The sequence below is a fragment of the Diceros bicornis genome, chromosome 16, assembly GCF_020826845.1.
Source record: "Diceros bicornis minor isolate mBicDic1 chromosome 16, mDicBic1.mat.cur, whole genome shotgun sequence".
Taxonomy (NCBI): domain Eukaryota; kingdom Metazoa; phylum Chordata; class Mammalia; order Perissodactyla; family Rhinocerotidae; genus Diceros; species Diceros bicornis.
This window is the reverse complement of record NC_080755.1, coordinates 54,499,816-54,526,418: the sequence shown is the minus strand read 5'-3', so window position 1 is coordinate 54,526,418 and position 26,603 is coordinate 54,499,816. Positions and strand designations below refer to the sequence as shown.

Below are 26,603 nucleotides of genomic sequence, written 5' to 3'. Positions count from 1 at the left end.
TTTTCACTGAGGAAGATTGGCCCTGGGCTAACATCCATGCCCTTCTTCCTCTACTTTATATGTGGGATGCTTGCCACAGCATGGCTTGATGAGCGGTGTGCAGGTCCACGCCCAGGATCTGAACCTGCAAACCTCAGGCCACTGAAGCTGAGGGTGTGAACCCACCTGCTATGACACTGGGCCAGCCCCTCAGTGAACACTCTTTAATGAATGACTGCGTGAATGAATCTTACTAATCTGAAGTTTCTAGCATCACCCTTTTTCCATTCTTGTTGTTTGTTTGAAGCATATTATATTTAATATTTTCTGATTGTCAGCCTCTGAGAGTGTTACACTGGTCCTGCTTTATTCTGGCTTGGATTCCACGCTGCTGGTTCACTTGTTACCACTTTTCTTTTGAGTCCACAATGATCCATAACATTTAAGGACTTTTAATTTACCAGAACACAGACAAAAGAGATTTCTTTCATTTCTACTTAATTTGAGATGTTATGGGTAGAGGCAAAATATTTCATAAAGATATGATATAATGTCATATGTATTACAACTTCCTATCTTTGGAGCTAAAGCATAGAATCTTTTTCTTATTCCATAACACCAAACCAAGAGTTTATATAGAAAATAAAGTTTCTTGTACTAATTTATACGTCAATCATGTCAGATCCAGTCTTTCACTTTATTAGATAAATACAGAAAAAGCAACCTAGAATGATACAATCAATCTCCAAAATTAGAACAACAGCTGATGAGACTACCAATAAGCAGTTGTGTATGAGCATTTGTAAAAGAAATTAAGAGACACAGCCAATTTTATGGAAATACAGTATTACTAAGAATATCTTCTTATAAATAACAATACATATTTATATAAATCAGAAATTTACTCTCCTAGTTTATAAGATTTTTAAAAGCAAGGATGTTAGTGTGACAACTTTTACACATGATAATTATTTTTAACACAATTTTTATTTTGGAATAATTTTAGATTCACAGAAAAGTTGCAAAGATAATACAGGGAACTCTTACATACTCTTAACACAGTTTCCCCTAATACTGATCTCTCACATTACCATGGTACATTTTCTAAAACCAAGATGCCAACACTCGTACATTGCTGTTAACTAAGCTCCAGATTTCATTTGGATTTCACTAGTTTTTCCATTAATGTCAACATAAGTATTTTTTAATAGTTAGCAGAAAAGGGGAATTTAATTTTACAGTAGTAATTGATGAACCATAGAAAGAAGATTCTTGAGAAATTCTTGTTTATCAATATATTTCCTGCATAAAGACTTTTCTTAACTAAATAATGCGTGTGAAATATAAGTGACAATGAAAATACAGTGACCAAGCAGTTCAAGAATTGTAAGGCATTCAATGAATAACAGAATTTCTGAAATGTAAATAAAAGTCACATTAAGACAAATGTTAAGTGGTAAAAATAAAATTTGCCATTGTCTCTAGCTATATAGATATGATGGGATCACTAGAATGCATTATTTCAAAATATTTTTGCTAATATTCATATGTGAAAAAGATCTAGGATACAAACTGTTTTTTATTTTAATTGTATTTTTCCATCTTATGGTGCATTTTTCACACTGTAAGATGCTCTTGTTTGATGAGAGAGATGCAGAGTTAGGGGGAGCAGAATCTCCCATAAAAGAGAATGCTATTGGTTTTGTTGTGCCTGATGAAGAAGAGGAATGGGTGGTCTGCATTGAATTCAATGGTGGGGAGTCTAATTCTAAAACCCACCTCACTCCCAGTGCCAGCTGCGGCTTCTGTACCTTGTTCATTTATTTCCACAACAGACTTGTGGAAAACGTTGGACAGAAATAGGTTTCTCAACATAGACATTCTTGAGAAGTCAGCTCTGCTCTGGTTAAAGGCATCTCTCATCCCCATACTGCTTAGAGCTGACTTGAGATCATAAGCCTCTTCCAGCTTGAACTTGGGAAGATACAGCTGCACGTCATACAACTCCATCATGTCTGCACTGGTCCACTCACTCAGCTGCTCATAGGTGATGGCCTTTTCCAGCTGCGGGTTTGGAACCAAGGAAGAAAGAGTCAGTAATTTCAGAGTGGAGTGATACATATTTGTCGAGGGAGACCCCTAGATACTACATTGATGAATTATGATTATTCCCGTTACCAACAGTATCAAAACACACATGTTTGGAAATTTTCTGTTTATAATGAGATCCTTCATGGTGTTGACCTACAGAATCTTTGTTTTACAGATTAATAGTTCTCAGGATATAGAAGAATTAGACCATGATTCAAAATGGAAGTACTTCTACAGTAATATGCAAGACATCAACTACACACACAAATACATCAATATAAATATGCATTTAGATGTTGTCTACACAAAAGTGAATACTCTAGGAGAAGTTGTATGCCAGGGCACAACAAAAATTAGCCTTAATAACATGGGAGACAGTTCTTTGAAAACAAAATCTGAGATAAAATAAAATGCTATACTCTATAATGTGAAGATAATTTAGTAACTATAAATTATAAAGAAAAGAAAAGAAAGAAAAATCCCCAAATCTTAAGAGTAATGACTTTAATAGTGGATTTGAGAGTACTTTTTCTCCTCTTTATATTTTAAATTTTTCAAACAATAAATATATATGTATGTGTATAAATATATGCATATGTATATATGAGGGAAAAACAATGAGTTTGATTTTTTTTAAATAACCTGTTTGTTTCAAAGCATATGCTTTGGCTATTTTGAGAGATTTTTGGACCCAAATATTGATGTCAATGACATATATCTAAATGATGTACATTAATAATGTGGCAATTCTTCAGCTCAGGAAACTGCGCGTTTAGGAAGAAAGACTAACCCTATAAGGGTGTGACTCTAATGGTTTACTGTCAACACTTGGCCTTATTTTTACCATCCTCTCTAGTTTCACAAATTCTTGGACACAATTTCGAAATCTTTTCTACACACTAGTCGGGACATGGAAACATAAGTATAAAGAGTTTGGCAAACGTGAAAAGAAAGCACTGTGCAAGGAAGACAAGCCACCTATTGCATGAGAAACTAATGTTCAATTTACACATGCAAATTGCTCATAAATGTGGTCTGACCAAAGTTATGTCAGGCTTAATAGAAATTTGTCTGACAATTAACTTGAACAATACTTGAAGATGATACTGAGACAGACGATTTCTCCTGAAGGCTATTTACTTAATAAAAATGATTTTAAAAAGTTTTAGACGGGCCGGCCCGGTGGTGTAGTGGTTAAGTTCATGCTCCGCTTCAGTGGCCTGGGGTTCACCGGTTCGGATCCTGGGCGCGGACCTACGAACTGCTCATCAAGCCATGCTGAGATGGCGTCCCACGTATAGCAACTAGAAGGATGTACAACTACGACATACAACTATCTCGTGGGGCATTGGGGAGAAAAAAGGGAAAAAGGAGGAATTATTTGCAACAGATGTTAGCTCAGGGCCAATGTTCCTCAAAAAAAAGTTTTACAAGTCACTTTAATATTTTAAAATATACATCTAAAGCTAGACTAATGCAAGTGATTAAAAAATTAACCTCCAATTAGGTAGGTCCTACAAGAAGGAGAAGAAAGACTTAGACTGACTGAAAGATTGTTATGATCAATCCAGACAGCTGTGGGACTGACAAAGAATATCTGTATCTATTGTTCGTGTGGCTGTTTGTGTGGCTACTCCATGCTAAAGGTGTCTATAGATTGCTTAACATTTCTGAGTAGTAGTAATATTAACCTTACAGAGTTTTGTGACACTTAAATGATATTGTGAAGGTAAAGTACCGAGGGCTCAACATATATTGGTTGCCTTCCTCTACTCAGACACGGAGACCATGTCCTTATTGTTTTCCCGGGAGGGGTAAACACTGGAACCATCTTTATGTTAGACAGATAATGTCTTTACCTGATCCAGCCCACTGATATCTTCTGGCAGTAGTATGAGCAGGCTGAGGTCGCGGCTCTTATAGTAGAGTTGAAGGCCTATGGCTTGTGGGTTTTCTATATGAAAAACTTGAAGTTTTTCTTTCATCGACATCATTTGCACTGGTTTGCTTGTAGTCTATAGAAAACAAGTAGCAAAGTCACTGAGGAGGAGTCCCACCAAATCCATAATTCTTTATCATCATTGGTTCCCAGTCGTCTGAGACACTGGCAAAATTGGTGATCTTCTGCTAAATGCTGAATAAGGTTATTCAGACCTTGCTTTCTGGAAATATGTTATACAGGATAACATCATCAATGGCTGCTGTGGGAGTTTCTTTCTCTAACACTATTGTGGCAACCTTCATAAATCATAGCAAGCTGGATTCTACCAGACACTTAAAAGAGTACATAGTCTTATGCAAACTAAGTAAATGCCAATGAACCAGAAACTGACATGCAAACATTTGAGAAAGTATTTTAGTATCATAAAACTGAAATTCACTAAAAAAATTAAAAGACAAGCAATAGAATAGGAGACAATATTTCAAAACCACATATTTGATAAAGGGCTGGTATCCAAAATTTACAAAGGACTCTTAAAACTCAACAATAATAAAACAAACAGCCCAATTTTAAAAATAGACAAAAGATCTGAACTGATACCTCACCAAAGGAAAACATACAACATATGAAAAGATGTTCAATCATATGTCATTAAGAAATTGAAAATTAAAACAATGAGGATACCACTACACACCTATTAGAATGGCTGAAAGTCCAAAACACTAACAACATCAACTGCTGGTGAGGACATGGACCAACAGGTGCTGTCATTCCCTGCCAACGGGAATGCAAAATGGAAGCCACTTTGGAAGATAGTTTGATGGTTTCTTACAAAGCTAAATACAATCTTACGATGTGATCTTGCAGCTGTGCCCCTAAGTATTTACCAAAATGAGTTAGAAACTTATGTCCACACAAACTCTTGCACACAAATGTTTATAGAAGCTTTATTCATAATTGCCAAAACTGGAAGCAACCAAGATGCCTTTCAATAAGGTGAATGGATAAACAAACTGCTACATCCATACAATGGAATATTACTCACCAATAAAGTGAAATGATCCATCAAGCCACAAATAATCATGGAGGAACCTTAAATACATATTGCTAAGTGGAAGAAGCCAGTCTGCAAAGGCTACATGCTATATGATTCCAGTTATATGGCACTCTTAAAAAAAGGCAAAGCTATAGTGACAGTAAAAAGATCAGTGGTTGCCAGGAGTTTAGGGAGAGGGATGAATAGGTGGAGTACAGGGCATTTTTAGGACGGTGAAACTATTCTATATGATACTGTAATGGTGAATACGTGACATGCATTTATCAAAACCCATAGAACTGTCAACACAAACAGTGAACCCTAATGTAAACTATGGACTTTAGTTAATAATAATATATCAACAATGGCTCATTAATTGTAACAAATAGACCACACTAATGCAAGATGTTAATAATAGGGACAACTGTGTGTGTGTGTGGCATGGGGGTGGTATACGGGAACTCTCTGTACGTTCCTCTCAATTTTGCTGTAAACCTAAAAATGCTCTAAAAAAATAAAGTCTATTTTTAGTAAAGCCAGTGGTGAAACAAAAACAAAACACTGCAATTCAGATGTTGTAGACATATGTTATTTATCCATTCTATATGGAGCTAAATGTCAATCACAAAGCCCCACCCTTCTTCTAAGGTGGTGGCCATATGACCAGGGCTGTTCATTCAGGAACCTCCACAATATAGTGATTGTTTCAGGGATAAGCACGTGAATGGCACCAACCAGAGTGCAATTTGGGAGCTTTCTGTTAAGCCTGGTAGCAAAGACTTTCTCTATCTAGTAGGGTTGTGAAACTAGAAGACTGAATATGAGGCAGCCATATTCCCTGGTCATATGGATCAATTCCATCTTCCTATTAGAGAATGAGGGCAACAACTAGAGGGAAACGAGAGAGAGAGAACTGAGATGATGTTTTGAGACTCTAGAGATCCCACTCCTGCACTTCCTATTTCCTCTTAGTTACAAAAGCGAATGCTGATACAATTCCTGTTTTACCAGAGCTAGTTTGGAATGCTATTCAGCTGAAAATTCTGAGTGAATGCATTAAGCCAGGTAACTATCCAGCTCATTTCTAGTTAACCTTTTGGATTATATATTCAGTCCCTACCCCATCTTAATCCCACTGATTGTCTGAGAACTGCCTAATGTGCACATCCGCAGGATCACAGCAATAGGTCCTCAGCAGCATTGCTTATGTGAGATGACCCTCCCCAGGAATAAACAACTTTAACAAATTTTGGCCAATCAGTTCCTTCTCTACGAATTTGGAATAAGATCTATCAGACTGGTCTCTAGAATGGAAGAGGTGTTGTGGGCAGCCATCTTCTGCCGTTGTGGACTGGGAAGCAGAGAAAGTTAAACTTCAGCCTGAGACAAAAATGATGGGAGAAACAGAGTTGACAAGATAGAGAATGGATCTTGACCACATTTGAATCCTTGTTTCCACTCAAGTCCCAAGACCCAGCCACGTTCCAGCCCGTGCATTCTATGAGATATATCTGTCACTTTCTATTAGTCTCCCTTTTTGCTGTGGTGGGTTCCCATTACAGAAACAAATGTATTGTGTACTGACCCAGAGAGAAACCTTAATAGAAGAGGTGAGATTTTAAATTTTTGTTTCTTTTACTTATGGAAGGGTAAGAGTTTGGTAGAAGATAGTATTGGTTTAGTAGAACAAGAACAGACTAATAGTGAAGAGTTTTGGGTTATGGTTCTGATAGACTTCTAACTTAGGCATGGCTCCAGTCACTGACCCATGCTGTATTTCTCACCTGGGAAATAAATATAATAACTACCTTACGTACTCTACCACAGCTGTAGCAAGGACTAAATGATAATATATGTGAATAGTCTACTCTCAGAGAAAAACAAGGAAAGAAGGATTTCCAGGTGGGATGGAACTGGGGGCTTTTAGCTCAGCTCTAGTAAGAGCCATAGTTTACAGGAACATATATTCAGAAAGAAGAGTGAATTAAAATAGAATCCCCTTTGCAATGCCAGGTAAAAATCCATATTGATTCTTAAAAAGTTCCCACCTTGTTTATTCTGAAAGGCTTTTCCATGGTGTCTTGGACTAAGAATTGATGTTCCCAGATTCCTTTAAAGTAAAGGGCATTCACCAGAACCATTCTGGTGTCAGAATCCACAGCATCATCAGGTAGGAGATTCAAGATTTTTCCTACAAGAGCAAAAGGACAGGTTTCAAATAGTGTAGTTACAGCCTGGTGATATGCCACACTTAAAAAAATGATGATTATGAAATACTGTTAAGTGATAACATTTTATATCCACCAATGATCCAAACTAGGAAGTTAGCATTGATAGAACACTCTTAACAGATCTTATTCAAATTTCATCTATTGTTTCAATAAAGTCCTTTTTTTGGACCAGAAATCAATCCAAGATCTCAAGTTGCATTTAGTTCTCATTTTCTCTTAGTTTCCTTTAACCTAGGACAGTTCCTCATTAATTCTTTGTCTTTCATGACCTTGTCACTTTTGAAAAGGTTTTGTAGAATGTCCCTCAATTCTCAGTTCAGATTTGTCTGATATTTCCTCAACATAGTATTTAGTTATGCATTTTTGTGAGAATACTACCCTTGTGGGTTGAATTATGTCCGCCACAAAGATATGTGCAGTTCTAACCCCTGGTCTCAGTGAATATGATCTCATTTGGAAATAGAGTCTTAGCAGATATAATCAAGTTAAGAGGAAGTCATACTGGATTAGGGTGGGCTCTAATTCGGTCACTGATATCCTTGTAAGAGAAGGGAAATTTGGATATAGACACACAGAGAGGAGAAGAAGATGTGAAAACACAGAGACATAGGAAAGACACAAAGAAGAAGGTCATGTGCCAACAGAGGCAGAGATCGGAGTGATGCATCTACAAGCCAAGGAATGCCAAGGATTGCCAGCAACCACCAGAGCTAGGAGAGGCATGGAACAGTTCCTTCCCTAGAGCCTTCAGAGGGAGCATGGCCCTGCTAACGCATTAATTTTAGACTTCTAGCCTCCAGAACAATGAGAGAATACATTTCTATTGCTTTAAACCATCCAGTTTGTGGTAATTTGGTACAGCAGCTCTAAGAAACCAATATAACCACAGAAGTAATGTTGTGTCCTTCTCAGTGAATTATATCAGGATGTACATGATGTTCATATGTCTCATTACCGGTGATGTTAATTTTAATGACTTGATTTCTCCAGGTTTCTCCTCTGTAAAATTACTATTTTTCCCTTTGTAATTAATAAACATCATGTGGGGAGATGCTTTGAGACTATGTAAATATCCTGTTTCTCATCAAACTTTCATCCACTAATGTTGGCATCCATTGCTAATCTTGCCTGAAACAATTATTATTGTGGTGTTTGCCAAATTTCAATTGGTGATTTTCAATTTCCATTACATTTCAAATTCCTTCTACATTTATTAACTGGAATTCTACTATGAGGAAGATCTTTCCTTTCTCCTCCATTTATTTAGGTATTCAATTATTTATTTATATCAATATAGACTCATGGATATTTATTTTACTCTATTGGTTATAATTCATTACTATCATTATTATTTCAAGGCTCAAATTGTCCCAGATTTTGTTATTGGAAGCCTCCTCAAGTTGGCTCCTATATCCTTTTGATATGTCACCAAATATTTTGAGCACTTCCTTACCTTCTGGTACCACAAGATGTCCTAAGGCTTATCTTGTACTTTCCATGTCCTAGCCCAGGTATTGACATTTCTTTCATGAGCCCTGGTTACATTTTTTGAAGGATGGCATTTAGAAGTCAAGATCTGAGTGTTGGCTATGCTGATTACTACTGGGAAGTCATTGCTCAGTGGAGAGATTTAGGAAATATATATATTATACACACATCTGTATCTATTTCCATACCTATCTAATTCTCTTTCTACTTATACATTAATGGTTAGAAGGTCATATTGATACGTCCACTTCCAATCCAGCACCACGGGGTTGTTTCTAGGCTTTCCTTTTTGCTTTTTCTTTTTTCTTTCCTGAGGAAGATTGCCCTGAGCTAACATTTGTGCCAATCTTCCTCTATTTTGTATGTGGTACGCTGCCACAGTATGGCTTGATGAGCGTGTGTAGGTCTCGCCCAGGATCCAAAACCAAGAACCCGGGGCCACCAAAGCAGAGCACACAAACTTAACCACTATGCCACTGGGCCAACCCCTAGCCTTTCCTTTTTCTTGTTTGTAATTCCTTTCTCTGTCAGTGAGAAACCTGGCCCTCGTTATTCCCAATAGATTTACTTATTTGCTCAATCCTAGAATATACATAAAATACTTTCGGAATTGCCAACCCATTCTCTTATGAAAACAAATTTAATTTAAGTAGGGTACAATATTTGTGTACAGTTCCTTTCTTAAAGTCAGAATATATAGTCAAAATATTGTTTTCCAGAGTTACTTAATTAGTTCTAAAACAAATATTTGTTAAGAAGAATAATTCTGAAACAGGAATGTAAACCAAGAATAGATGCCATTAAAGGACTGGAAATTTTGAAGAATCCCCAAAGAGAAAATGCAGATGGATTAGACTGATAGAGGAAACCACAGCACGGAAAAGGCAGCAGAGACAACTAACTACCGGGAAAATCCGAGTGTTGCCTGGGGAGTTAGAAGCTCAAAGGCTGTGTGTACATGGAGCTTGTTGCGGCGGGGAGGGGTGTCGGTGGAATTAAGGGATTTATTCCATTTACGGCAATGGTTCTTAGCCTTGGCTGAGAATTAGAATCACCTGGGGACTTAAAAATACTGATGCCTAAGCCTCACCCCCAGAGATCTGAATTAATTCATTTGGGGTTGGCCTTAGGAGTTAGTGAATTTAATGTGTAGCCAGGACTGAGAGCCACAAGTTTGGAGCAATTGGGTCTACCGACATTTTATACCTCCCTGTGTGCCAGCAACGGGCAGCAAATACGTTAGCTTACAAGTCGGTGTAATGAGTAAGGACACCTACTTATGTCATAGTGGCATTAGGACGGTATCTCCAAATAGCTGAGAATTTCCCCCAAACACAGAGAGCCTCCCACATCTAGAAGACAAGTTATGAGCACAGCACATCAGCATCAGCCCAACATTCACTGTAGACAAGTTATTCTAATTAGAACTGTCAACTAAAGATGAGTGAACTGGGATTCTCAAACAAAAGGATAAGCAGAAAATCAAAAGGACTAAACAATTAGGAAAATCAACCTCCTGAGGGAGAAGCACCAAAGTCAACAAGCAAAATTAGAAAATAGAATTAATGAACAAAACAAAGACTTAAAAATAAGCAAAATTTACATATTTGGAAAGAGTTGACAGGAGATCTCACCCATAAAGAAGAAATAACCAACAATCATAGATCTTGAGGGGAAAAAATTGTAAAAGTAGAAAATATGTAATTTTCAAAATAGAACTCTAACTAGATGGAGTGAATAGCAGAGTGAATACAGCTGGAGCAACTTCATGAGCCAGAAGGGCATAGCAGAAGGGCAAAAGGATGAACAGTCAGTGTAAAAGCAAGATTGAAGCATGTAGGATAGATCCCAAGATTCCAAATTTGTTTATTAGGAGTACTGAAGGTAAGAATGGAGAGAGTGGAGAAAAGAAAATAGTTAAATAAATAATATATGCAATTTCCTTTAGCTAAAGGAGTCTTTAAATTTATCTAAAAAGAGTTCCAGGCAGAATTTTTTTAAAAATTTAAAAAGACCCCTACCTAGAACATAATGTTGAAACCTCAGAACAAAAAGAAAGAGAAACTTCTAAAATTTTCTGGGGAGGATGTGGAGTACAGGTTTGTTGTTTCCATCAACAGCACTGGATGCTATTGTCTAGAGGAAAAATGAATTTTGAAACTTCTATATTCAGCCACTCCATTAATATGGGGGAAAGAAAAATTTGGACATTTTCAGATATTGTATTTCTCAGAAATTTTATCACCTTATAGATTATCTGACCTCCTCCTAAATAATTACAAGAGAATGGATGCCAGCAAATAAAAATGAATCAAAGAAAGGAAGACATGGAACACAAGAAACCATGATAAAGAAAGGAACCAGTACATAATTGTTGATGCACAACATATTTCTAAAAAATATCACAAGATGAAACAAAAATTCCAGTAACGGGAGAGGTTTTATGGAAGAGAAGGAGTAGAAAAGTGAAAATATGTTAAACTTTTTGGTTAGTTTGATAGGAGGAAATGCCAGATTAGCTCCAGACATGAAAATACATATATATATATATATTATACTTTACATGTATCATCTCTATATGATCTGTTTTACATGTAAGTGCAACCACTAGAAAGATGATAGAAATAAATTCTGTAACACCCAAAATACTAGAGAAAAATGTAGAACAAAAAAAACTTTATCAATGCAACAGAGGAAATGAAAGAAGAAAAGAAAAAGAAATCATGGTAAATAGAAAACCCCAAATTATGAGACAGCAAGAAGGCCAGACATATTAATCATCACAAAAAATGTGAATGGGTTAATTAGCCTTTTACAGGAAAGTTACAGCACTGTTGTAAAATATTATTACATTGTGTAAGGAAAATACACAAACACAGAAAAATTGGGAAACAAGGGCCTTCTAGTTCTTACTTTATATGGTGCCAAATTGAATTTTTTAAAATAAAGATTGTATATGACATATGTAATAAAACTTTTTAAAATAGTTAAGAACAACTAAAATTAGACATTTAACTTTTGATTTCCTTTTTTTTTTTAAAAAAAATATGGTATGGAAAACAATAGTAGGTAAATGAAGTATGATAAAAATTAGATGAAGTCCAGACCTCTGGTGTCCCATTTCTAGTGGTTGGCTGGTAAACTGGCTCCAGGTAAGGGTGGGGTGTAGAGAAGGAGTCTCCTGATGTCTAGCCCATTGCCCTGGTGTGGCTATTCTCACACAGTGATTTCAGGGTACCAACGTGAAGTCTCTGAAAGCGAGGTTGGGAAGAGATGCGCATGTTCAGGAAACTGGCTCTCTGGCGCCTGTACGAGGGCCTCCAGCGACCCCTCCACTGCCTGCTCCAGCCTTCACAGGGGCCCATCACAAGCACCTGTGGGGCTTTATTTAAAAGTTCTGGGGGCAGCACTTCTAGAGATTCCAGTGGATCTGAGGTGTGGTCTTGGATACGTCTATTCAAACCTAAACAAAGCAAACAACCCCCGCAAAACAGACTTTTCGCTTTTAAAAATTAAATTTAAATTTGGCTTTAAATGCTGATGTCAAAACTTTCCGAAACATTTTAGTACTTGTTTTTCTATCTTATTAAAGACAGTATTAAACTTAATTTAAAATGTCTTCTATGATGCAACATGGGGAGGCCTTCTGTGTCATTTAAAAAAATTTTTTTTTTGCACAGAAGTTTTATTTTTTTTAAAGCTCTGTTTCATGTTTGTTTAATTACTCTATCATTTGATAAAGTTGTAGGTGCAAATAGAACATATGCAGGATTGAGGTTTGCACAGATTGATCTTAAGTTGGTTGAGATCCAGTTGATTTAAGTTTTATTGCATTGTTCTCCAGGTTCATATGCTTTCAAGCAACCTAGCCCCTTGAACCCACAGCCAAGCATCAGGACACTTAAAATATAACTTATGTTACAAAGGATGTACAAAATGTACTTAAATACAACTTCAAAGTAATTTGAAGTAATTTGACTTCAAAGAAAATGTTTTACTATTCTCTTGAGTGCTGAAGTGCCACCTACTGGCTTGCTCATGGCGCATGTCCTTAGTAGTTATAGGTAATGGGAAAGACATTCTCTTTGTAGATATTCAGGGTAAATCCTGCTGAGCACATAGTAATGTGACACTAGAGTGTGCAATACGCCAAACATGATAGATTTTGATTAAAAACTTGTGGACAATAATCATCCCCAGTTCTCCACTTTTAAGACTATAAAGAAGACATACCAGAAAAAAATAATTGCATCTATCACTGAGAATTTGACTGAATGCTGTATGTCCCAGTAGTCCATACGGCTTCTTGGAAGAAGGCTTGTCTGAAAGCTTAAAGTAAGAAGCTTCTTTCAGGCGGTTCAGATAGAACATAGTCACGCCAAAATGTTTCTAGCAACTTTTCCTTTAGGCCGTGTGGAACTCTGTCTTGAGAAAGTCAAAGTTCCTGAATAGTTGATTAATTCCTTATTTTATTTGATGTCAAATAGCCCCCAAATACCAAATATTTGTATTCAATATGTAAAATAAAATACAGAAGGATTACAGCAGCTTTGTCTCTCTTTGAAAGATTCTACTTCTAAGAAATAGAGCCGGCAGGGCCAGCTGGAGGAATGAGGTCAGAAGATGTGGGAGCAGAGGCTTCATAACAGATTCTGAGCATGCCCAGGGTGAACTTATTTTGGGGGACCTCTCATTTAACAAGTGGTATGACAACAGAGGATTTTTCAAAGTGTGACCATTCGACATCTTGACTACATAGTGACTGTAATCTGAAGTCTCCTCAATTTTAAAATATCATTTGCTCAGTTCTTTGAAACAAAACTTTTGTGCTGTCATCTATGGTAGCTACAAGACACACATGACTTCCTAAATTTAAACTAATTAAAATTCAGTTCCAGTCGCATTAGCCACATTTCAAATGATCTATGGTCATATGTGGATAGAACATGTGACTATACCACACAGGGCAATGCAGATTTATGGCACATTTCTATGATCACGAGAAGGACAACTCTGAGTCTAGACGGTCAGATCTTGTCATGCTCCTTGAGTGTGTCAGTCTACACTGGGGAAGTGTGACAAGGACCCTAAGAACCATGTTTATGCAGCATCAGACAATGGCTCTCTTCTTGGCTCTGAAAGGCTTTTTCGGGTGTAAGGGAGCAGACTAGTTGCTCCCAGTCTTCCTATCTGTGGGGTTCCCACCTGTCTTACAGACAACATAATGGTCTCTGGGCCAGGAATTTGAGACTTGAGATTTAGTTCCGTTCCAGCACTATTCTTACTTCTACTTCTACTACGTTGAATTTGTGTCATGTATTACCACACAGGGCTTTAGCCTGTACAATCATATTTGGTCCTCTTGCAAACTGCAACAGTGCAAGTACTCAGTAAACGCTAGCCAATCTATGATTCTAAAAAACCGACTTACTTTTGGATGAATCCAAATCAGGAGTAAGTTAAGTATAGCGGTCACTCTTGCCTCACCTTGTGGCTTTTGAGTCACTAGTTCAATGAAAAAGGAACTGAGAATACAGGGCTGCCAACTTCCTCAATTCATTTCAAATAAATATTCTTGTTCTATATGAGCAGGCCTGTCATGTGTTGGTAATTCAAAGCTGAAACTCAAATAAGGCAGTGTTATGGCACGTGGGGTACTTGAGTCCAGTAGGAGAGGCAAGGGCACAGGCAGTTAATTTCAATAACAATATGGTAGGTGTCAAGGTAAAGGTTCCTACAGGGTGCTCTGAGAGCAAAGAGGAAGTCTCCTAGCCCAGCCTGGGAGCCAGAAGCTTCCTGGAGGACATAGACCTGAGTGAAGCCCTGAGAAGTTATCAAGTGGCTGTGGAGGGATTGGGAGTGACAGGGCAGGGAAAGGTGTTTCAGATACAGGGAAGGGCATAAGCAAAGGCACAGGGTCGTGAAGTAGCACAGGGAGTTGTAGGAAGCTGTGCCACTGGGAATTCTTGAAGTTTAAATTTTGAGTCAAGGAGCGAGCAGAGTTGAAGTGGAGAGACAGGCAAGGTTCCACGGTCATGCTGAGCCTTATATGTCACTTTAGGGAGGCTGAATTCATCCTGCACGTCATGGGGCACCATGGATGGGTTTTGAGTACAGGAGTGAGGTGGCCTACCTGGTCTAATTTCTATTTTAGGTAGGTCATTTGCACGCCTGAATGGAGGCTGGATTTGAGGGGAGCAAGATTAGAGGCAGATTGGGGCTGGCTCAGTGGCGTAGCAGTTAAGTTTGGGCATTCCACTTCAGCGGCCTGGGGTTCGCAGGTTCAGATCTGGGGCGTGGACCTACACACTGCTCATCAAACCATGCTGCGGCGGCGTCCCATAGAAAGTAGAGGAAGATGGACATGGATGTTAGCCCAGGGCCAATCTTCCTCAGCAAAAAAGAGGAGGGTGGACAACAGATGTTAGCTCAGGGCTAATCTTCCTCAAAAAAAAAAAAAAAAGGATTAGAGGCAGATTATTGTGCTAATGCAAACAAATGATGACAAAAAGTGAAAGCAGAGGAGGAAGAGATTGGAAAGGAAAGGCGAACTCAGAAACATGTAGAGGAGGCAAAGGAAAGGCGAGAATTTAGAGTATCCCACAGATTTCTGGTCTGGACAAGTGTGTGGTGGCGCATGCATTCACTGAGATGGAGAATGAACACACAAGGAAGAGGAGCTGTGGGAAAACCATCTTGAATATGACTTCAAGTATGTTAAGTATGAAATATGTGGGACCCTCAGCAGGTATGTCTAGCAGGTATATATGATGAACTCTGAATTTCAGGGCAAATCGCCTAAACATTCTGTGTACTTTGATGCAAAGCAAGAGCTTAATTATTAATATTCATTAATGATTATACCTTTTGTATTTCTTTGTGGGATATAATGGAGCATCAATAGAAATATCGATTTAAAAGGCAGCATGGTGTATTGAAATAAGTTCGGATTTTAGAACTAAACTGACTTTGGTTTGAATCCTATTTCTAAGGCTTTAAACTGTCTGATCTCGGGTAACTTAATTTCCCTGAAGCTTCAGCTTCCTAATTGCTAAAATAAGGATCATAATAAAAGACTGCTAAATTACCTAGGAGAATTCTCCTTCTATTTTCTTTTAGAAATAGAACTCTCAAATTTTAGGAGAGCATGTGGCTACCCAGCTAAAACTACATTTTACAGACCTTTATTACAGCAAGTCCAGGAGACCAACCATCCCAGTTTACCTAGAACTGAGACACCTTTAGGTGCTAAAACCAGGAAAGTCCCAGGCAAACTGGGACAAGTTGGCCACCCTAGCATAAAGTGCGCCATGTAGCTAAGTTTGGGAGATGAGTGGAATGGATGTGTGACACTTTCAGGGCAACCCCTTAAAAGCAAAGAGGTTTTCATTTCCCCATTTCCTGTGGACTATAAAACTGACAGTTGCAAGAATCATCTTAGACTTAGAGGTGAAAGCCATGTCTTGAGGATGGCAGAGCTGACTCACCAGTTTGGGCCTCTGCATGGCCTCATGGAAGAGAATGCTTATCTACCTTTTGACTATTATGGGAGCAAAAGATAAACTTCCATCTTATTATTAAGCCACTGTAGTCTGGGTTTCTTTGTTACAACAGCTTAGTATGTACTCTAACTAATACTTGACCTTATTCTGAAAATTAAGAATATATAGCACATTTAATGCCACATTTTTATTATTAATTAGTAGCTATCTTTCTTTAAAAACCACAACTGCAGCAGTATTTCAAATTTCCTGTTTTCATTTTCCTGCTTTTTATCCCTGGTCTCCTCTTTGGAATTGGTGAATAGGGTATTTTCTTGTCTGCTTGGTGAAGTGGATGTCTTGACTCACGTGCTTTAGATGAGACTTATTGGGAAATCTGTGATTCTAAAAATTATGAGTATGAATAGAAAGAAATGTTCTGAATATTTAGAATGTGTTCACCGTTCCATTTAAGAAATACATATGCTTACACATAACACAAATTCAAAATAATTAAACGACGCTTGGAGAAAGCACTCTGCGGACACCTTGGTGAAAGCTTACCCTCCGTCTGACTTTCAACCCAAGAGTTGATCTCCTTTCTGACTTGGTCAGGAGCTTCCAAAAAGTTAACAGACTGTGGCTCTGCACCAAAGTATGTTCTCATGTCTTCTAAATATTTCTGGAAAATATGGGAAAATCTCCTTTTGTAGAGTTTGTGCAAAACTGAGAAATCAAATCTATCTAGATTACCCAAAACACTAGGTAGAGGTAATTGAACCCCCTCCCTCCGTTGCTCCCTTCTCTCTTGCCCACTACAGTTTTGGTCAAAAACTAAATACCTCCTCTCCAAATTTTGCTGGGTGCTGAGGAGCCATGGAGAACTCCAGGTGTGGAAGGAAGGCCTGCCTCCCACAGCTCTGGAGCGTCTACCTCCTCTTCTTTTGTGTTTTGATTCACGCCTGGGAAATGGGGCTGGGGTGAGAAGTGGGAGCACTCTGGGAATCCAGGAGTGACTGCAAGAGTCGAGAGGTATTGAGAGTTGTACTTGGCTTTCTTTCTGCAGCAGAGATGGAACCAAAGTGAGGCTTGTGGGTCTGGAGCTGCCTGCTGTGGACTCTAAACGCTCAAGAACCTGTGGAGGCCCCTGAGGAAAACTATGTGCTGCTGTGGAAACTGATTTCTAAGCAAAGCCAAATGTGTCATCAGGCATCCTGAGGAAAAAAGCTGGGCCTCCTCCTTCCCACCCTATGATGTTACCCTGGTGGCAGTCATCATAAGCCAGCTGTAAGTGCTGCTTAGGAGGGCACCTGCCTTGGGAACATAATTTATCCCTCAGGATGGTTGTGGTACTCTTTCTGTTTGCTTACTTTATGAAGGAATTATGTGCAGTAAAAGGGGTGCATTAGTTTAGTTTCCAGGTAGTGGTTTGAAGATTATGAAAGTTGAATTCTGTAAAATCTATAATCTAGTAAAAAGAAAATTTAAAGATTCACAAGGCACGATTCCCTATCTTGACTCATGGGTTCTGATCAACCTCTCTGAGCACATCTAGGACTTGTGAACTTCTTAAAAGATGTATCATTTTGTGTCTCTGTATCCTTCTCATCTTCAAGTGCTCATCCAGCTCAATCATCTCTCCTACTTCTGAATAAAACCTGATTTCATGAGACTACCTCTAATAAAAATGTCTTTAAGACCTCATTTGGTTGCTTTTTTGCCTTTAGTATTAACAAAGCCCAAGTCCTGAACTCCCCAGAGATCACTGGCTGTGTGCAGGGATGGCACTGCTTGAAATCACAAGATAGCTTTAGTTTTTTGATTGCTATTCCTCTACTCTATCCCATTTCCTTGCTCTTTGCCCACTGGGCACCTAGGTCCTCCTGCTCTGTTCTGAGATGTGCCAAAGGGCGTGATGGACAAACGTGAGAGGAGTAAATGCTTGGTCTGGCTCAGGGTGGACCACTCTGAGGATCCCTTGAGTCTGAACTGAGGACAAAGTCGTGGTCTGCACGATAGGGTTCATCCATCAGAGAAGGGGAGAAGTTAATATTATTCCATGTTAACAGTCTTTCCTAAAGTCTCTAAAGTCATGATATGAAATGATTTGTCTGATCCCAAAGTCAGCTTTGCTCTTGAGTACACAGTCTCCAGCCACACTTCTATGACCAACCCCACCCTCTGCTCTTCAGATTTACCCTACTTAGTTACTCTACATATTTTGCTCCATTTCCCGTAAAACCAGTGTTGGCCCAGGGATTATATAAACCATATGTCTACATGTGTTCATGACTGTGGACCTGCAGTGTACCCCTTTATTCTAGGCATCAAGATCTGATCACTGGATCTGGTTTGAGACCCATTATTCGTTCCCTTTACAACTAGACACTTATTAGTTGGTCTAAATGATGGTTTACTGGAAGTGCTGACCACATTAAACTGTGCCTGGGGTCCCTAGAGAAAGGTACAGAGTTTATTGATTGGTCTCACATGGCTCTTTTTTTTCCCCATTAGCTTAAAATAACACATTTGCACTTACAACGTGAAATGGGTAAGTTTTCTCAGCATATATCCTGTTGGCTGTTTTCAGTATGTAGGCCTTGCTGCGTTTTTTGATTTCTGAGATAAGCATCTGGAAATCAGAGTGTATTTCTTCAACCTCACTCGAGTTCAATTCCTTTAAAAAAAGGGATTAGTCAAATAACAATGTTGAACAGAAACTACATATATATGAACATCTTGTATCTAAATGAAATTGGTGTGCTATGAACAAAAGCTGAAATCGATTGTATGGTCAATAAAAAATGTTTTCTGTAATGTTATCAATGCAAGAATTTAAAAGCTGTTGGGGGACGTCATTTCCTTCACATTTAGTTTGCAAAGGCAAGAACGAGTTTGAAAGTGGAGCAGTTTTGAAAGGGAAGAAAAGGAGGGAGAAAGGTAAGGGAAAAGAATATGACCCTTCCAAAAACTGTAGACATTTTGTAGTTTGAAAACGATTTCTATAATTTTAATATATGTTTGTAAGAAAATTTACATATTAAAGGTTGCTTGAATTACCCACTAAAATACATGTGCTAAAAGTGTTCTCTCCTTAATCGTCAAATGGATATTAAAATATAAGATATACCATTTTCCTTTTCTTTTCACTTTCAGGATGAGATGTGATGTCCTGGTCTCTGGTAAATTGAAGCACCTGTAATTTAAAAGACAATATGTGAGGGCACTTTGCAGAGAAGTAATCATATGAAATATACATCAGTAAATATAAGTCAGTCATTCCTATAGCTACAGAACATATAATTAATTAATTATATGTTATATAACATTAATTATATGTTATATGTTATTAACCAGGAGGGTTCTGATTTGACTTAAATGGTGTGTTAGCTAAACGAATAGAGTAAGTCAAGAGCTGCTTTTAAGTAAATTTTAAAAAGTCTAATTTAAGTTGCTAGACTATTTTAATATTTTTGTAGGACATTTAGGATGATTTTGGGAATACCCTTAGAGCATCTTGTTTTCCTTGTTTCATTTTTATCTATGATTGTTTTAAAAAGAAGATTGTGTGTTCAATTGAAACCATCATTTAGCAATTTAAGCAAAAACCACCATTGCTCCAATTATCTGAAAAATTCAAGGGTTGTATTTGCTGTTTGTTCTGGGTTAATGCTTCAGTTCTCATTGTCTACTGCACTTGACATATAGACACATTCTTTGTGTTCACCCCAGCATTTCATTTGAAAGTTAACAGGAAGGATGTGGACATCCTTGTTTCCCCTGAATAGTACAACGGTAGAAAACAAGGCGATAATTCCATCTCCCACATCCTGGACCCAGCTCACAATAGGGAATAAAGTCTATTTTATCAAAACTTGTGCTGACACATGGTGACAGAACAGGGAACATTTACCTTAGAAAAAAGAGGTGCATAAGCAACTCATTAGTCTCAATTGCAAACTGAGGCTGTTACTGGTTAAATAAATATTAAATAAAACAAAGGCAAGCAACACTCAGCAATATATTTATATGAAATGGACCCAAATTGGAATCCATCTAAGATTAAGTCTATCACATTAATGGTTAAGCCTTTTAATAATTAACCAATTATTAACTAACTGTGAACCAGGATTTTGTTGTTTTAAACCACACAATATCTTGTGAACTACAAGAATAAGTCTGATATTCTAGGCCCAGACTGACAGAATATTTATTCTGCCCATCTCACTCAGAATTAGTGGCCATGCACATTTCCATACTTGGCACAGAGGGCACCCTTTTGGGTGGAAATTCTGTCACTTGGCCTTTCAATTCTTGTCTAATTTAAGGCTGGATTTACTCTTTTTTGTTTTTATTTTTATTTAAAACACACACATATATATTTGTATATTTACATATGCATGTATATATAGATATACACATATACATATATATGTGGCAGTTTTATTATACATTTTTCTATCTATGGATACACACACACACACACTATGCTTTGAGGATACTTACAGCAAATCAATAATTTCTTATACAATACCATTATTTTGCCATTTTTAATGCTCCTAATGAGATCTTTAGATTCATCCATACAACCAGGGGCTAAACAATGAAACAGCCAAGCAAAGCACGGGAACAGAATTCACTTGATTTTTCTATTTGTGTCTTCAAGAAAATCCTTCTGGGATTAGAAAGATGCTGATGAATTCTATTCTTTAAAGTTTGAGCCATCACTGCTTGAAATATTTTAATAATCAAAATAAAATTGTTTTGGTGTTGAACCAAACTTGTTAATCTCCTCATCTCTTCATCTGACTTTGGTAGAGAGCACAGGTTCTTAAGTGGTTTTCCTAACAGTTTTCAAATTGATTCCCTTTCCCAGACTTCTTTTTATGGTATAGAAAATTTTTTAAAGTGTATCTTTTGTTTTGGAGGATATAGTTGTAAAACGTGGCTATTTGGATTTCAGGAGAAAAATGAAGATAAAAGGTAAAGAAAGCATTTTGTTTCAAGGCAGTGGAGGATGATTGGCCTTTCCCACTCACCTGGGCTATTTGAGCTGCAGTGGTACATTTGGTGCCCAAGTACACCATGGCCAAGGAGGTTGAGATGCCCCAGGGAGAAAAGAAAATATTTTTACCCTCAGCAGATTCAGCTAGCTTTTTGCTAAATTCCAGGGCAAATTGGTTGATTGATTTTGCTAGAGAATCCATTGGCAAAACCTAAGAAAAATAAAAGAGAGATAGAGAACATGTTAATAACCTTTTCAATTCATTTTACTTTTGTAAAAGAATTTGTTGGCTTACACAATTATTTTTTCAATCATCCTTCATTGAAATGATAAAAGTATATATTATCCAATTAGATATAACGATTAAAAAGTAATCTATCCATATATATATTTAGATGATAATAAGTGTCTCATATGTATATGTATATATAGTCACAAAACCTGAATGGACTTTAGAAAAATTCTAGTCCAACATTATTGTTTTACATATTGGAAAGCTGAAGTCCAGAGAGTTTAAGAGAGTTGCCTCAAATTTTAGTGCTAACGCACATCAGAGAACAATCGGATTCTTGTCAGCTAGCGGTTCCTTGTTGAGAATGCCACAATAAAAATGGCCGTGGAGCCAGGTCTCCTGGCTTTCTCAGCCCAGTGTTTCTTTTCAGTACACCATACGACTGATGACTTTACACAGTTAATGAAAAATAATTAGACATCTTTTCAACTTTGTGATTTTTCTCACTTACCTTTCATTCATATTTTTATATTTTTTAACCTTATTTATTTATTCCTGTACACTTTTATATATGATATTCCTGGTTTCTGGAATGCCTTTATCCTCCTTTATTCTATTGAAGTCCAAGTCTGTTCAAGTTCCTTTTTTTCTCTGTAAGCTTTTCCTGACCTTTTGGGTGCACGGGAGCATGTCTGCCACCAAAGTCTCATAACATAGTTTTTGTCACTTGCTTGACATTTATCACACTACTGGTTCTGGTTTCATGTTTATATCTTTCCAACTCCAGGGTAAGTTCCCTGAGAGCAAAATTTTCTTCCACTGCTTTGTACATCTGACGGCACCTAGCTCAGAACTTTGCACAAAATGGTTACTTATAAGTACTTGTTTACAATGTTCATTGCTTGGGCTTTAGCCACCATTTTTAACTTATTTAATCTTGAAATCACTCACAATTTAGTGGGAAATGCTTACAGAGAAGTCGAGAAGTCAAGACTCCTTTGCCTTTATTCTCACTCGCTCAAGACCCTCTGAAACTGGTCTTCTTAAACAAAAAGACTCAGGTTTTCTCATCTTTTTTGATATTATATTCAACTTCTAAATTTCACCTCTAGTTGCCCTTACATTTTAATTTAAGTCTTTTAAGACTAGGTCTCTATCAAAGTAATTTCTAGTTCAATCTATGGTCATTTTATAGCCAAATAATTTCTCCAACTGGTTAAATCACTAAAAATAAATCAAATTTCTGGGCCTAGAACCTTCCATTAGTGCCAATGTTGTATAGAACTTGGTCTTCCACTGACATCACCTGGCCCTCTGAGAAACCTAGAGTGACAACTTTGGAAAAGTCAGTTCTCTCTAGTCAAATAATTGAATCAAGCGGGAGGCATGTGCAGACACAGTTTTGGTTTCATCATGACTTGGATTAACAGTGATACTATTGAAACCCCTCCCAGCCATAGCCTCACACTTAACAAAACAGCTTCCCAGCCTCTAGATCATGCCCCTGTTGAATTCCAGAAGCTGATGATAATCCTAGGCAAACATTTGATTAAAGAAAAAAACAACTGTGGTTTTGTAGTAATTCTACACCATCATAAAATGTTAAAACTTGCCTGTGAGTACTTTTCCGTGACAGATCCAATGCTTGACAGATCTTGGAAATAATATCTCTATTTCCTTTAAGGCTATATTCATTCAAATAATGCTTTGTTTACTGCCTATATATTAAACTTTATCTTTTTAAAACTTGTGGACTACATTTTGTGGAAAATGCTTGAGTCTGCGGCCAAACCCTACTCACCATAAAGGGAGGAGAGGAGAAAGTACTACCTTAGGGACTGGGATTTTTATCCACCTGTGGTTTATGGTTATTCTGGAGTTTAGTTACTTGTAACAAATTCCCAAAAACAATAACTCTCTAATGAAAAAGCCAGTTTCTTGAGGAAAGTTAATATCCAGTTATCTTCAGCTTCATAAGTCTTTCATTAATATCATCATTAATATATCCAGGTGTAGCCTGCGCAAGAGGAAAAATTCCTGCTCTCTTTTTCTTTTCAAAGAAATTTATGAAAGTGCTAAATCAGCAATTAGCAAAATTTCACCCAACAGTGAAAAGTGCTTTCTGAAGCATGCACAATTTGAGGACAAGATTTTAAAGGAAATAATTTGTCCACACAAGGGTTGAACAATGATCTTTTCAGAGAAGACTACAAATGTCTAGATCAGAAGCCTACCGTGCCATTTTCAGAATGAATTGCTCTTTTGCAGTTTTCCAGAGCTCTAAACAGGTACTTAAGCTATGTCAGTTTACATATATTAATATGTATATGTAAAATCATGATCTGTAAAGAGGCTTAGCAGAGAAGCTAGAGAACTATGAATGTAGGACAAGGATAGTGTCATTCATGAAAATGTCTCATCCTAGATACACACACTCCTAGCATATCAGAGTTGGAAAGAAGCTTGGAGTCCCTTTAATCCAACTGACTCACTTTTTCTGCTAGGAAACAAAGGCCTAGAGGGGTTACATGTGCTGACTAACATGCACAGCTAGCTATAGCAGAGTTATCACTGCAATCCCATTCTCTGGACTCTGAATACAATTACTTTTGTCATTGTAGTTCATTGTCTGTGAGATTTTAATGGTAAAGGTAGGGATTGGGTGATGAAAGAGGATGAACAGGAGGAGGAAGAAAAGAGGGATTATGATGAGCAGGAGGAGGGAGTGGAAAGGATTCTCATCCCTTTTTGCATAAGAGGATAGCCAAAGCCTCTTGACTTCCCCATGACACTGATGATATTACCTACTTCATGGAGGTGTGCATATCAGAGAAGACATCTTCCCCCAGCACTTCTATATTCACCTAAAGCCATTTTCCAAGGGAGGTAACAGTTTGAGGTGTTTTATAGTGGACATCTACTATAAGGCAGGGGTGTGGGGGGTAGGGGCCTAGATTATTCCATGGAAGAGAAGAAAGCTAATGCCTCATGGAATGGTGGCCAGGACTGGATGTTGGCTGGGGATGAGGAGTAGAGAGTCAAACCATTAGCTCCATACATTAATGACCAGGATCAAATTCATGTTGCCAGCTCACCCTTCTAAAGGGTTAGAAGGGTTTTGGCTCAATTATTCTGAGAATACTCTGTTTGTCTTTCCGACGTTGACAGATGCAGAAGTAGCAAATCCAGAAATGTGACTGGAGGAAACTCCATCCATAGTCTCACAATTCCTGGTAAAAGGATCCTCTAACTTCTTTTGAAATGAATGCTCTCTCCCCCTTAGCGCTCTTTCTAATACAAATTTTAGAGCAGCTCAGGGTTAAACCTCTCTGACTTGTACAGAATTCTTGGAGGATGGAACTTTATCTATTATTCCTGTTTTTCTTTAGCTGGGCACTTCAACAAAGAAGGAAAACATAAATAAACATTTTTAAATAGAGAAGTATTTACAATACCTTGTTTTCTTCCACTGGAGCAGAATTGGCAATTCGTTTCTTGAGTAAGAGACTGTGGCTGAGTTAAGTAACTTAACCGTAGAAATTCAGAAAAAAAATTCCGGCACCTCCCTCTTCTTAGCCCCACCCTTTGATTCATGTTCACAAGCCTGTACACTCTCCCTTTCAGGTTTATCTTGGCCAGAAGCTCAAATAAAAAGACAGAAAGATAGATGATTAAGGTTTTGCCTAAATTATTTAATTACCCACAGTTTCCGTGTCTATTCTCATGTAGAGAACTGAATTCTGACAAACTGTAACTCATAGTCTCCTGGCTTAATCTTCTCTCTAGTCTGCCAACTAGCAGCAATTAGAGTGCTTTTCCCAATAGATCTTTTCTTAAAAAGACAAAAATAGAAAGCTTAAAATTAGTGGAATACTGGTGGGCAATGAAATGGAAAATATTGTTGGTGAAGCATTAACTATTAAACTGTTAAGGTTACCCTTCTCATTTGAAGTCTACACCAAGCATAACTCCAATGAGTGAGGTGTCCACTGTCCCCACCCCAGGGAGAAGGGGTCTGGATCAATGTTTTAGACACAGTCACTGAGTCAGATGTTGATTCATCATTTTGTGGTTCTCTTTTATTTCTCCCTGTGAATGTTCCCTCACTCTTCCATATTTATTAGAAACGAAAACAAAAGGTTATAGTTTTGTTTTCTATCACAGCATGTATGTGCTTGGAGGAACGGAGGAGGGAACGAAGAGAGGGATGGGAATGGAGAAACAATCCAGAAGGCAATAAGAGAAGAGAGAAACCTCTTTGTTTATAACATATTTGGTATGTTTTTCTTCATGCAGTTTCCATTTTTCTCTTCATAGAGTCACACATATCTTCTGGTAAGCTGGCTCAGAGTTTAATATTTGAATGTTGATGTGGAACCTAGAGCAGACTGTTTCTCTGGATTTCACTAGAAAGTGTGACTTGTGGTGGGAAATCCTATGATGCCTGCCTGACATGTGCTGAGCAGATATTATTATCCGTGGATGTCTCCAGACTATTATTAGCTGAAAGTATCCTATGGAGGCTCCAGATAGAGGGACTGCTCATCTTGAGTGACAGAGGTTCACCAGAGCGTGGTTTGTGCCCCATCATTTGCTCTAGTTATTTATGTCGCATTAAATGCATCAATGTAGATTCTGCTGAACCAGCTAAGAAATTGTTTCTTCTTCTTTAAAGTCACAGACTAAGTTTTATTCATTTTATCCCCCAAACCTTCTTCAGATTTCTTTCCCACTTACCTCTTGATTAAAATCCTTACATATGGGTATATAACCTACATCGATAAAATCATGATTGTCCATAATTTTGATGACTGTGGTGAGGGAGAGAACGAGGTAATAGTATCTTAGGTTAACAATATAATATTATTAGCATTATTTTGTTTGTTGTTATTTATGGCCTGCCCTATGTATATGTAGTAATATGTACAGATGTTACTAGTGGGGATGGAGGGATAGGAACTAAATGAATGGGGAAGCAGGATGGGAGGGAGAATTTTTGTTCTAGTCTTTTTATGATATTTAATGTTTAGACTGCATAGATTTATTACGTATTCAAAAATTTTTTGAAACAGAGAGAAGAATTCCAGGTACATCAATATTATTCTCATAGGAATCTGG

General features: G+C 37.6%; 1 protein-coding gene across 1 annotated transcript; it reads right to left on the bottom strand.

Moving 5' to 3' along the window:
• Window positions 1-640: 640 nt before the first annotated feature.
• On the bottom strand, window positions 641-25,003 carry SERPINB10 (serpin family B member 10). Its single transcript, XM_058557273.1, has 8 exons — window positions 24,941-25,003; window positions 21,288-21,464; window positions 19,379-19,444; window positions 18,788-18,925; window positions 16,813-16,930; window positions 7,097-7,239; window positions 3,930-4,085; window positions 641-2,043 (listed from the first exon to the last, which is right to left on the bottom strand). Exons 2-8 carry the CDS (start codon window positions 21,453-21,455, stop codon window positions 1,639-1,641), a joined length of 1,194 nt encoding a protein of 397 aa, XP_058413256.1. The 5' UTR covers window positions 21,456-21,464; window positions 24,941-25,003; the 3' UTR covers window positions 641-1,638.
• Window positions 25,004-26,603: the final 1,600 nt, after the last annotated feature.